The sequence below is a fragment of the Perca fluviatilis genome, chromosome 9, assembly GCF_010015445.1.
Source record: "Perca fluviatilis chromosome 9, GENO_Pfluv_1.0, whole genome shotgun sequence".
Classification (NCBI taxonomy): Eukaryota; Metazoa; Chordata; class Actinopteri; order Perciformes; family Percidae; genus Perca; species Perca fluviatilis.
In genome coordinates, this window is record NC_053120.1 from 39,644,351 (window position 1) to 39,658,332 (window position 13,982).

Below are 13,982 nucleotides of genomic sequence, written 5' to 3' on the forward strand. Positions count from 1 at the left end.
TGAGTGAAACAGACTAAAGTTAGCTTCTGGCTGCACTACAAAGCAAACTTGGAGTCTGCTTTCTAGCAGACATGTGGGTCAGACAGAGTTTGTTTCAGTAAAGCTACCAGGTCAAGGACAAGCCCAGAAAAAGACTGACAGATTGTCTGCCAAAGCAAAGACATAGCCGTGTTAATCCCCTAAATTTTCCTTGGATTCTCCTACAGATGATGTGTAAGATGTTATCTCATGTCAATGCCTGACTGAGTCTTACTTTATGTGGTTATTATCTGACTATACTGTTATTTATATGCCGTCATTTCTTATTCTAAAAGCTGGTGTGTGTGTGTGTGTGTGTGTGTGTATGACAGAAAGAGAGAGTGAGAGAGAGAGAGAGAGAGAGAGAGAGAGAGAGAGAGAGACTAAAGGAAGAGAGATTTTCTTTGTTTTATGGAAGGGGGAGGTGTATAATTTCTCGACTATTGTTCATTCTTTACTCCTGCGTTTATCTTATTTGTTGCACATACATAGCAGTTACTGTATAAATCTGAAATAAAACGTATTACACGTATAAACCCTTTTAAACTGAAACGTTTCCCCGTTGTCCATGTAAGATGTGTAATTTGAGAGCAGAGCGTCTCCCTCTGTGTAAGCTGAGGAGGTGTGAAGAGGAGCAGTGAGATTAGTCCAGATACTGGTCAATGTTTGGAGGATGAAAGTCACAGTATCAGGTAGCATTAATACCTATTGTTTGGCTGCAGGTAATAGCAGTGAATTAGTAAACAGGCTATTGTGCTGCTAACATTGGGTCCGGTTATCTTGCCATCTGGTTATCTTCTCAGGCTTCGGCTCTATTATGAAACTGGTGCTTCAGATCTGCCTTATATCCAAAAACATTGTTTAACCTAGGGCTGGGCGATATGGAGAAAATCAAATATCATGATATTTTTGACCAAATACATCAATATCAATACCGCAACGATATTGTAGTGTTGACTATTGGTGCTTTCACAAAATATTTACACAATGAGATTTTAGATAAATAATCATCAGTAATGTGGATATAATGACTAAGTGGGTAAAGGCAAATAATAGAACAGTTACAACAATCTGGTAAATTCAGAAAATGACTTTAATGCAGCCTTTAAAACCAGGAAAAGACACCACTTATGCCATATTACGATATTACGATATCCAATCTAAGACGATAGCTAGTCTCATATCACGATATCGATATAATATCGATATATTGCCCAGCTCTAGTTTAACCCTCAGCTGCTCTCATGGCACCACATTATTGCTGTAATGGAAAGCTCATTGGTCATTTGTCTGAACGTTAATGATGGTAACCAGTGTATCACCACAAACATATCCGAGTGGAATGTAATAGTCTCCTCAGCAGTCCCCGTGGAGCTCAGCAGGCTGTCCCTTGTGATGGAAGCAAGTCGCTTTTCCATTCCATCTGTTGGCCTACACAGTAGTCGTACAGAGGATCCAGTAACACGTGCTGTACCTCATTTATCAAGAAAGACGTTAAAGAGTTTGTGACTATTTCCCCTTCTGAACACAAGCTGGGTGATTGCATTATGTTGGCAACAAGCTTCAAATCATCAAACATCTATCTGAGGAGGACTGTGGGTTAAATATGAAGATTTTAGTAGTTAACAGTTGTCACTGAGAACCTAGAAAATAATTAAAGCCTCCTTGTTGGTCAGGTTTTCTTATTGACCAGAAACTTGTCCATTTCAGTGTCAGTGACTTCGTTTAAATCGGTTCTTAAAACCCATTTTTATAGACTTGCTTTTATGTGATGTCGTTTTTTAACCCCATTATGTGTTTACTTCATTTTATTTATTTGTTTGTCATTTTAACTGTCCTTTAAATATGTCCCATCTTTTATTTTCAGTATTACAAAGATGTGTGTTCAAGACAATATAATAAGAAGACTAGATGTTAAATGGGAATGGCCTCAATAATTATGTCAAGAGAAAAAAAATCCTTAGATATATGAAGAAAGAAAAGGGAGACATATGCAGTGGTGTAGTCTAGGTGATACGCAGGTATACGCAGTATACCCACTAGGAAAGGTCAAGGATTCCGGTATACCAACTTACAAAAGCACTAGGATAACGTAACGGCGATTGTTTTTGTGACAGAACTTTCACACTTTTGTTCATAAATTCTCCCCGTCTGTGTTGTGAGTTGCATAGGAATGGCACAGTTGCTTGGTGGTCGTTCTCTGCACAAATTTGAAATGAACTAATGAGAATCACTAAAGGAGATACAGTATGAAACAAAAGTGAATTTAAATTACACTCTCTCAGTGTTTTGCTAAGCCCGCCCCTGAAGCTACTGCCACTTTAAAGTGACACTGCAGCAGACGTTAACGTTACAGAAACTACAGGAAATAAGCCAGATGAGGCTGATGCTTTACGTGGTAACGTAAAAAAAACCACATGGGGTTGTCGCTCTAGGACGCGTTGCTCTGGGACGGGCGAATATGAAGCTGGGATGGAAAAACCACAGTATACTCACTACAAAAAACTGAATTACACCACTGTATATATGTGTATGTATATTGATTTGAATGTGCTTTTGTTTTATAGCACTTTGTACTATAACTATTGTTTTTAAAGGTGCTATACAAATCAAAGTTTATTGATATTATATTTGCACATGCTTTAGTTGTTGTCTGACCTGGTCTGTCTCTCTTTGACAGCGGTGTCTAACCTGGATGTGGAGAGTAAGCTGACAGCACATTACCAAGCTCCCTGGCACCAGCAGAGGAACATTTTCCACCCCTCCACACGGCCAGCATGTGTTGTAGACCTCCACAGGCAAGCCAACGTCAGCCTGTGGGCCCTACACCGAGGTGAGGCCCCCCCCGACACTCCGTCTGACTACAACACACGAGCAAAGCCCAACTGCTGCTCCAAACTGCTCTCACTCTGTCCTTCCCAATTAATCCACTCTCCATTTATTATTTGACATGTCATTTAAAAACATTCTTTTTTTTCTTCTTTTTTTGTTACTTTATTTAAAAAGGGTCACCCCTGGGAAACATGCTTCCCACCATAAAGGTCTGCTTCTTGTTGTTAGTACCGTGTTATTCTGGTGTTGTTCTGCGCTCCAGTGGACATATTTTGCAACTGCATCCTGGTTGTAGGAACTGTATCAGTATGACATAATCTGAAAATGTTTTTTATCCAATACAACTGCAATCATTCATTGTTGTGAAGCTTAGAATGTTTTTATTTAAGATTCTGCATCACACAGGAGTTACTTTCTAGCCTGGATGCCAGCCGAACTTAGGCCCGCCCACAACTTTTGAGGTCGGGAAGTTCACATTCTGACTAGAGTCTGAGTATGACCATGTCAGGCTAGTTACTTTCTGTAATCTCTGGTAATTTTTTAGGTAATAGTTTGTGTGGTTGCTATTCATTGCTTTGAATTGAAATGTGGACTTTTAAAAGTTATTTTGTCAGACGAACTAAAAGGAACACTCCACTGTCACACTGCTAATCACCCACCTTTCTGACCCAATCATTATTAGCTTCACAAAGGCAGTATTTATTCAGGCCTATTGTGTGTATTGTACTGTGTCCACCCTCTTCATTTCTGCACTGGGTTGCCTTGTTTCTTCAATCCATGTTTAAAGCATAAATTCACAAATTTGTTTATGTCAATCTATAAATCCAACGATTCTCACACGCCAATATTCAAGATTCAAGGTTCAAGATTATCTTTATTGTCCCACATCGTGGGAAATTTGTCTTGGGCACTTAACTCATGCTGCAGGCATAGTAAAAACACAGACAGCATGTACAAACAACAGATACTGTACAACACCATTAGTCTGGCTATCACCAGACCTAGCTCAATCTTTTAAGATTCAACATTAGTCTGGGGAGTCTGCTTTGTATTTTCTACTGCACAAGAGACGTGATCAACGGGCATAGTTCAAATGACTGTACGCAATTGGATAGTCCTTCAACCAATCAGACCAACGATCTGGGTGACGTAGCAGCGGCATGAACGGGTTGCTGCGCTTCAGTGGCCGTCATGTTGAATGTAATCAAGAAGCTGCTTGGTCGCTTCTCTATCGCCATCGTGTTAAACCTGCCAATAGCGCGTAAGGTAGATAAGCCAGTTTGTGATTGGTCCCCGCAAAATTGTAACAGAAGCAGGATAGATAAATGTACAGGTTTCCAGCCTGAGCTGCAGGGCAAAATCAAATCGCCAGCAGATGGGGCTGGGTTTACCCAATCTACAATACCATACAACAGACCGTACTATGGTCCTGATGCTGTATAAAACCCAACATGGTGTCATGCAATGCATTAGTTAATGGGTGCATTCAAAGAGTTATTGGTCACTGTAATTGTTTCTCCTGTCCATGTGGATATTGTTTTGTGTAGACCCATTCTTTAAGTAGAGCCGGGTTCTGTATTCAATACTTTTTAGGCACAGACCAAATTGCCTGTCTAACGTTAAACGTCGTAGAGGCAGGCAGGTACATAGTAGGAGCTGAGAAATAAATAAAAAGATTTGTGCCGTAATGTGTAATGTAATGTAATTTCTTTTTGTTTTATAAAATTTTTACCGAAATCAAATATCCTTCAGGAACCGGCATCGAAGTCACAGTATTGGTATCGGTACCGGTATCGAATTCATTTGAATGATACCCAGCCCTACCTTTAAGTAGATGTTGGAAACGTTTCAAAGTTTCACACAATTGTTGTTGCAGATTACCAGAGGAGACGATCAGGCAGCAGGGAGCGGAGAGTAACCATCTCGATGCCCATGTACCCCTCCCCACACCTCGTCCAGAGGCAAGAACACAGGGGCACAAATGTGACAACGGTGAGACAACTAACAATATACTCTCTTTGGATCAGCTTTTCTTCAAAATGTTGTATGTTTTATTGTGACATTTAGGAAGTCAGGGCACCAGTCAGTACACTGAAAAGGTCGACAGCCATTTTGGTTCATCACTTACCAAATTGAATCAACAGACAGTTCATTAGTAATCTAAATGAAACCAATTTGTGACCATATTAAATTGTCCTAACATTTTACACAGTTTTCCTCCTTAGAGTATTTTTTGTTGTTGGTATGAATGCATATTTGTTTTTCAAGTGTTGATTTCCTTTCTTTGTTTGTTTTAATTTGATGAAGATGACTTGCGTAGTTGCTCTGCCCAGATTTTTGATGTTGTTTTAAAGTGAAATGCAAATTTTTTCCTTTCAAGCAGCCAGACAAACTTGTTAGAGATGCAGCAACACAGTTAGCACAAACACAGGTAATAAAGAGGGAAGTGGAATGTGTTTGTGATGTGTTTCGATGTGGTCTGTGCAGAGCATGATTGTGTACATTTCATTTGACAGCCCTGAATTTATATTTATTTTATCACCTCCAGAATAAATCATCTCATCAACCTGCCTCGATTCAAATATATTTCACAGTCCACATGTTCCTCCTCTCCAAGTTTACCCCAGTATTGTTGTATTTTTTTGCCCATGTTTATGTTGAATATCTCCATGTTCATTCTTGTCATATGGTTTTGTTGTCCTTTTGTTTTTGCCCTGTACTTCAGTTTGAGTCCACCCGCTCCTCCTCCCCTACCGAATGTTGCCGCTTCTCTCCCTGGAGCAGAAAGGTAGAGGTCCCTCCCTCCCTCCCTCCCTCCTGGCTCCTGTGTGCTCCTTTTAACACTTATATTTCACAACTCCTTGCCTGTTTGACTCCTAATTTACATAATGAGTCTTTTTTTAAATGCATGCCCACTTACTGTAATGCTGCATTCTCTCAGCAGTGGTTGGCATCCGGCACCAACCAGTTAGGAACATGAGGTTAAGGTGAAACTGAATGAGAGCCCAACTTTTTCCAAGTTTCAGCCACTCTGACACGTCACACATGTACGTACTCACACAGTTGTTGGAGTTCATGTGAAGGGCCGGGCTCTGAGCATGCAGTATGTGAGGAATGTGTGTGTGTGTGTGTGTGTGTGTGTGTGTGTGTGTGTGTGTGTGTGTGTGTGTGTGTGTGTGTGTGTGTGTGTGTGTGTGTGTGTGTGTGTGTGTGTGTGTGTGTGTGTGTGTGTGTCACAGTCATGGCCGCCCAGAAGCCACAGTTTCTCTAATGATGGGGTCGACTTCGCGAACTTGCGCCTGTGATTACCCATGATCCCTCTGTGCTGCGGTTTCCTCACTGCAGCCATCCCTGAGAGAGCTGACATCCTCATGTTTCTGTGCCGTTTTTTTCACCAAATATATCCTGCTTGATGCCCACTGTGAGAGAGAAATGAGCCAAACACTGCCACTCCTTTTTTTTCCCTGTCATCCTGTGAGTCGTGTCCACTCTCCTTCTCTTCTTTCCTTCACCGTCTCTTTCTTTTACTCTTTCATCTCACTCATCCTCTCTTAAAACCGCATTTCTGTTCTTGAAACAAATCAGCTATAAATGCTTTTTTTTCTACTAGTTGGGAGAAGTTTCCAAGGTAACGGGTTTCTTTTGTGGCTAGGGTTTTTTGTCAGGGTCTCATTGGTCTGCTGGGAACAGAGAGCACAAAGGCGTGAGAGCTGGCTTTAAATGGGGGTGGGAGGTTGTCGGGTTATGGAGGTGGGAACCAGTTCAGCCTGAGAATCACTCCCAGTTTCACATGTGCCTCTCTGTAGGAATCTCAAGGTAAGAACTTCAGAGCCTAAATTGATTTATCATGGAGGTATAGGGGACCTACAGTATTTTCGTTTGAAAGTCTGAGGAGGTCCGTGGAAAAAGGATCTGGAGTCAGAGGGGAGAACTGTGCAGTGATAGATGCTGAAGCTTCTGTTCAGAAGGAATGCTGCCGTGAAGTATTTCCTCAATATTTCCGGAGACTTGTTATTGTGCACGAGAGTCACTTCAGATGCCACAGATTGTCAAAGCATGAGCTAAGAGTTCCCAAAACCAGCATGTTGTGACTGGATCTGACTGTGTCACATTTCTGTCCTGTGCAGTAGCTGTTGAGTGAAGGAGACGCCTCTGTTTCTCAAAGCAGAATTAGTATTTATCGCGACATGTGCCCTACAGTGTGTGCCAAACTTTTTATTATTGGTCTGACATTTTTGCATACAGTCATTAACTTTTCTGCAGGTATAACAATGTTTCATGATTTTAACACGTTTGAAATTCAAACTTTTACCTTTTGTGCGCTTTATTTTTTTGCAGTAGATTCTTTGAATCTTCCTTGTGCTTTTCCATTGTCTGTCTCTCTCTAAAGCATGCTTTTTATTTCCATGACGTAACGAATCCAACATGAAACTCAGCTCCTGGAAGGGCATGTGTATTGATTTGCTCTGACAGTAAGCAGTCTTTGCAGCAGATTAATAAGACACTAATCTCTACATCTAGCCTTCAGCTCTTTCCCAGATAAACACTTTGACAATACCAGTCTAATCCCTGACTTTAATCACTGTACTCCACACATTCCCCCTTTCTGAAGCTGAGTATGTTCATTTTTCACTCTGCTGTACAATTTCTCACTTAACGCCACCTAACCTTAACAACCTAACCATGCAAATATCCATCTGTTGCAGGCTGCGCCCTTTGACCCCGACACTGACGGGGTGGCTCTAGGTCACCGGCCCAAGTTTCCCATCCCTAACACCCCCTCCACCCTGGACAAGCAGACTAACTGGTCTAAAGCCCTGCCGCTGCCCACCCCAGAGGAAAGAATGAAAAACAATTCCCAAGTCATCACCTCATTTGTCATCCCCATTAATGTGACTGGTAAATTTAAAGCATTATGTTTTATATCTGAGTGTGTTTATTGTGACAGGATTGAGTGGAGTGACGGGGGTGTAGATTTCTCAAACGTCTTTGTTAGGTAGATTGTTGTGTTGCTAGTTTCTTTTGATTTTCTTAATACTTAATACTTAATTTGCCGTCTTGCTTAGAGTTACAGTAAATGAGAAGATTAATAGCACTCTCATGTCCATCTGTTAAATGTAAGACTACAGCCAGGAGACGGTTAGCTTAGCTTAGCATTTAAAAATAAATGACATATAAGTAGTATAATTAGTGAGCTTTAGAGGTGCTGTTAGTTGCATTCGTGAAAATTTGATAGAGCCATGCTATCTTTTCCCCTGCTATCAATCTTTATGCTAAGCTAAGTCAAGCTAATCGTCTCCTTGCTATAGCTAGATATTTAACACACGCATGAGAGTGGTATAAATCTTGTCATCTAACACTTGGCAAGATATACATATACAAGATATACAAGATATGCACATATACTGTACCTATAAAATTGTGATACTGATCTCAACCATATTGCCCAGCCCTGTGACTACCACAACAGTTATAACGTGTTATTAATGAGCTTTAGAGGAGCGAGTTTTTTTTCTGAACATTTGACAGAACCAGGCTATCTGTGTCCCTCTGTTTCTCTGTTGTTGTCTTTATGCTAAGCTAAGCCAACCATCATCTGGCCATAGCTTCATACTTAGTGCACATACATGCAGGTGATATTGATCTTCTCAGCTAAGTCTGGGCAAGAAAGCGAAGAAGCATATTTCCCAAAATGTCAAACTGATCTCCTCGTTGGCTCTCCTCTTTAACATTGTACAAGTGTTGTGTCAAGTCTACTTTCTCCGACAAAAGAAATGAAATATCTGCAAGAAATTTAAATAATGATTCAACTAAGTATAAAACCTCACCATCATTATCAAAGGCATCAGTGTTGCCACAGAGAACCACTCTCGATGTGCAAGTCATGCTTTGTGCCCCTTTAACTTTCTTTCTTATGCTTTGGCGCTTTGTGCCTGTGATTGCGAGGCGAGATGCTGTGACATGAATGCCAATTAGTTCTGTCCAAATTGTTGAAAAGGCCTGGTAATTTACTCTCGCTCACATTGACTCAAAAGAAGAGTTGTACGCCAACACTGGCTGAGTCAGACACAGTTGAGGGGAAAAATGCACATTGTAAGCAAAGTCCAGCGACTGCTATGGTGCTGAAAGGCCTGACCTGCTATCACATGAGAGTCACAGCGTATGGTGAGGGAGGAAAACAAGGAGGAAACGCAACTAAACTGAAGCAGAAAGCAGGATTTGTCCTTTGGTCAGTAACCCCATCAACATGCTGACTTTGTTTTTGCATGTTTTGGCTACAGGCCCAAATACTCGTTACAATTTGTTTTTATTCCTTTACTTACATTTCAGTCTGTTTAGACATAACATCAAGAAGTAAATAACTCCACATTTGTCTTACTGTGGCTGTTCCTTTAGAACGCTGTCCTTCTCTTCTTACTGCTATTTTTGAACATCTCATTTAGCTCAGCCAAGTGTTACAGATGTATTTTTTTACGAGACAGTGAGAGTTAAAGCAGTAATCGCTGCCGTTTCCGCTAATCAAAGATTCCTCAGATGTCCCGTCTCTGTTGCAGGCGTTGGCTTTGACAGAGATGCCAGTGTGCGCTGCTCGCTCGTTCACTCGCAGTCTGTGCTTCAGAGGAGGAGGAAGCTGAGGAGACGGAGGACTGTCGCTGGCGTTCCCCGACAGGTGCAGCAAGATTTAGGTATGTACCTCCATCATCAGACTCTCCCTGTCAGGCACAAAGATTTGAAAATGAAATTGAAACTGCTGCTGTAAAGTAAAATAATAGTAATCTTTATGTTGTTTGCTGTAATGTTTTACACATAATGTCACTTAAACAAAAAAGGTTGTTCAGGGTCTAAATCACATATTTGTATTTTGTCATTGTAGAGACATGGTGCCCATAGTAATACAAAGCAGTGCATTATGTGTTATATTGTGTTCAAATCCTATCAACATCAGTACACTATAGAAGAAAAGCTTTAGAGTATGTCATCATAAATATGAAAGACATCAACTAGTCAGGCGTATTTTCACTTTGTTGTTTTTTTTTATAGATATTTTTGGCGCATTTCATGCTTTTATTAGCGAGACGACAGTAGAAAGATGACAGGAAATAAGGGGAGAGAGATGGGGAATGACATGCAACAAACGTTCCCAGCTGGACTTGAGATGGGAATGTCGTAGACACTGAAATACAGAAATATAAGTTTAAAGAACATGGTTTAAAGAGCAATAAAGTAAAACTCAGTTTTAATCTATAGCTGTATCTGAGTTTGTTAATTGCATTTTCTAATACTTATGGCCCTTGTGTTCCTTTCTTCTCCCAGACTCTGATGACTCTCCTGGTTCCAGAGAGCGGACAGTGATAGTTCATGCCAGTCCCAATATCACTCCCTCCAACGAGGAGCTGGCTAGCCATCACAGCACCAGGGACTCCGGTTGCCAGACAGAAGAGTTTTTGATCTCAGGAGCGCCGTCTCGGCGGAGGATCAGGGCCCAGAGAGGCCAGGGAGTCTCCCTCTCCCACTCAGCAGGCAACATCTTGTGCCTGTCGGACAGCGCCGACGCCATGTTCTCTGCCTCCGTGGGCGCGCGCCTGCGCTCCCGGAGTCTGCCCAGAGACTCGAGCCGGATGATAGACAACGGGCACAATGACAGCGACGATGAGGAGGAGCTTTCCCCCTTCGACACCGAGGACTTCCTGCCTGGACCGGGGGAGTTGATTCTGAAGGATGAAGAAGAGAGCATGGATGAGCAAGCCATGTCTGAACACCAGCTGGGCCTGAAGTACAAGCAGCTCTCCGAGAGACCGGAGCGCAGCTGGATGGAGAGGACCAGATCCCAACTGCCCAGGAAGGCCGACATGGGCAGCTGTGAGATCTCATCCAGTTCAGACACCTTCAGCAGCCCGGTGCATTCGGTCTCCGCTGCAGGGGTGCTGGGAGGCCAGATGGACCATAAGGACGACCACCAGTCCTCAAGTGGTAACTGGAGCGGGAGCAGCTCCACCTGCCCCTCACAGACCTCCGAAACCATCCTCCCAGCAGCCTCTCCGCCGCTGACGGGCTCCTCGCACTGTGACTCCGAGCTCTCCCTAAACACCGCCACTCACTGCAACGAAGACCACACCAGCTTCATGCTGGACCACTACCAGGGTCTCAGGACCCAGCGGGCCGGCTCCTTCTCCTCCACAGCTATGGACATATTAGAGGAAGCAGGGTCCAGCACTCCCATTGAGGGGGAGTGGAGTTACCCCAACACAGAGCCTCCGCGCTCGCAGGACTTCAGCCCCGAGCCCAGCAGAGAGGCTGAGAGCAGCCTGGGCTGCCCCAGCTTCACCAGCATGGCCACCTGCGAGAGCAGCTTCTCTGACAAACCACTGTCGGAGAAAGCCGACACCGTGTCCCACTACTCCGTAGACACTGAAGGCTACTACACCTCAATGCACTTTGACTGCGGTATCAAAGGTAGCCAAAGCTTCACTTATAACTATGCAGCCCCCGGCTCTGATTGCGGCCTGTCTGACTTCAGTGGTCACATGACTCTGGGGAGGCGCTGCCTCTCTTTAAGAAAACCAAAGGCGAAGCCTTGTCCGCCTAAGAGGAGTTCATCCTTAAGAAAAATATGCAGTGAGGGACACATCCCTGACGATAAAGAACCAAAGATTACTTGCGGGCCGCAGCTTCCGCTGTCCTCCAAGGAGAGGAAGCTGCAGCTGGCTTTGTCTGGCTCTGCTGGTCGTATAGACAACTCTTCACTTGTCAGAGAGCCCCTTGGGATCTGGGGGGTTGAGGGCTCAGCTGATCTACCTGACTTAGGTGTGTTTAGCTCCACAGATGCACATTCATTTAAGGACGAGGGGGTTGTACAGTCTGACTATGCAGATCTGTGGCTCCTGAACGATTTAAAATCCAGCGATCCTTACCGGTCTTTGTCAAACTCTAGCACAGCGACAGGTACAACTGTTATCGAATGCATCAAATCACAGGAGAGCTCTGAGTCTCACACATCCCAGTCTGGCTCCAGAGCCACCACCCCCTCACTTCCATCAGTGGAGGGAGACTTCAAGCTAACGTCTCCAGAGAAGCTGGCAGGCCTGGCCAGCCCATCCAGCGGTTACTCCAGTCAGTCAGAAACCCCCACCTCCTCTTTCCCCTCCGCCTTCTTTCCCGGACCGCTGTCACCATCCAGCGGCAAGAGGAAGCCCAAAGTCCCAGAGAGGAAGTCGTCTCTTTCGTCGCTGTCACTGCAGTCGCTCTCCTGCAGGGATGGAGCTACCTCGAAGAGAGACCTGGAGCTGCCAATAATCCCTCCATCCCACCTCGACTTAAGTGCCCTTCATAGTGTCGCCAACAAGGCTCCAGCTTACAGGACCCAGATTCAAATCCTTCAGCATAGCAAACAAAAAGCTCCAGTGTCAGCCAAACCTGTAGCGCCACCTAACACCCATCCCATGTCCATTACACCCACAGTGCTGCACTCAGTACAGCTCCGGTCCATCAGTAAGGAACATGAAGGAAGCCATGAGGACAAAACGACTTCCAGACTCAAATGTCCCACTGTGAACTTAACTGGCACACTTTCCTGTAGCAAATCTGTGGAGCTCAAGAGTCCCCTGTTATATAACCCACATCAACATCACCCACCCTCGAAGGGCTTGTGTGAATCCGTGTTTACCTCAAACGAAGAGCTTGCCGACGGAGAGGCAGCATGTCAGAGTGAGGCGAGGATCGAGCAGGACAGAGAGGCTCCATTAGAGAGTAGGACAGCATTCAGACTGCAGGCCAAGTCATCATTAGACGTCCCCGAGAGGACCACTAGTCATGAAGGAGAGACGTGCGGAGAGTCAGTAGAAACAGCCGTCTGCTCTGGAGACAGCAGCTCGCTGTCCGAGCCTTTACACCAGCAAAGAGCTGAGCCGTCTGAAGAAGAAGAACCGTGTCAGATTAAACCAGGTCCTCCTCTCCCTGTTCAGCCCAGTTCACCCGAGAGATCCAACCTTTTATCAAACGGCCTTGATAAAGGGCCCGCTACTGACGGCAAATCAAGGACATCGCAGGGGAGTTCAAACAGCGATGAAGGTAGCAAAGAAGTGGAAAATGAGTTATCGGGTGCTTTGGCAGAAAATGGCTCCCAGGACGACAGCCAGGAGTCCACAGCAGAGACCAACGATTGCTTCAGTAAAGGTAGATTGTAACTGTCTGCATGTTATGTTTGTTATGAATCTTGACATTTGTGCTCATGTTCAGCAGAGGCTATGGACCATTCAGATCACTCAGTCTCAGAGCATTTCCTAGTTTTCTTTGTTTGTTCAGTTTGTTTCATTGCCCTCTTTTTCTCTCTCTTTCTCTCTCTCACTCTCTCTCTCTTTCTCTCTCTTTGACTTATGTCTATTTATAACTCAGTATCAAGGCTTATTTGTGAGCCAACCAGCCAACCAGTCTGCAATTCAATCATCAATATAAAAATTGTTAAAGCCCCTGAAAACTTGTTCTGCGTCAATCTAAAGTATTTCTCTATAACGGTAAATGTTCATGACTAAATAAGCAGCAATCAAAATAAAAAATCTTTTGGTATTATTTATTGAGAGTTTAACACTATAAAACAGCTGATCTGCTTCGTCAGGACTACTGTATGTAGGTATGGTTTAACCAGATTTGATTGACAGTAAACAAACAACCCACCAACTGTCATGTTTCTAAATCCTGATTTATAGTGTCAAATCATAACAGAAGTTATCTCAGGACACTTTAGAGTCTCTTTAATTCACAGAGACCCAACAATTCCCCCGCAGAGCAAGCATTTATTGTGACAGTGGTGAGGAAAAACTTCCTTTTAACAGGCAGAAACCACAGACAAACCCATGATGCATGGAAGTATGTGACATCACATTTTTCCACTTCAAACTACAGAGCAACAACTGTTGTAGAATACAGTGTATGGAGTTTGTTCAAATGTTGACTGATTTCTGTTAACAGACTCTACACCCAGTGATAACCCAGTGTCCCCCCTGAGTGATGAGTCAAGGCCAGAGGACGACAGTGTGTTTCTGTCACCCACCAAGGCTCGGACCACTGAGGATCTGTTTGCTATGATACACAGGTAAGCAGTTTGGATAGCAGAGTCTTTGTCATCGCTCAAATTT

At 43.7% G+C, this 13,982-nt stretch overlaps 1 protein-coding gene across 9 annotated transcripts in view; it reads left to right on the top strand.

The window, feature by feature from the left end:
• Positions 1-13,982, top strand: part of nhsa (Nance-Horan syndrome a (congenital cataracts and dental anomalies)) — a 63,789-nt gene that overhangs the window by 46,647 nt on the left and 3,160 nt on the right. For 6 of the 9 annotated variants that reach the window (XM_039811120.1, XM_039811129.1, XM_039811124.1 and 3 more), the window contains exons 2-8: positions 2,699-2,851; positions 4,727-4,842; positions 5,576-5,638; positions 7,557-7,749; positions 9,405-9,536; positions 10,165-13,023; positions 13,816-13,939. In XM_039811120.1, the coding sequence (XP_039667054.1) occupies positions 2,699-2,851; positions 4,727-4,842; positions 5,576-5,638; positions 7,557-7,749; positions 9,405-9,536; positions 10,165-13,023; positions 13,816-13,939 (3,640 nt within the window). Of the gene's footprint in view, positions 1-2,698; positions 2,852-4,726; positions 4,843-5,230; positions 5,282-5,575; positions 5,639-7,556; positions 7,750-9,404; positions 9,537-10,164; positions 13,024-13,815; positions 13,940-13,982 lie in introns of all 9 variants that reach the window. The other 3 variants (XM_039811121.1, XM_039811122.1, XM_039811123.1) reach the window with 3 other exon arrangements.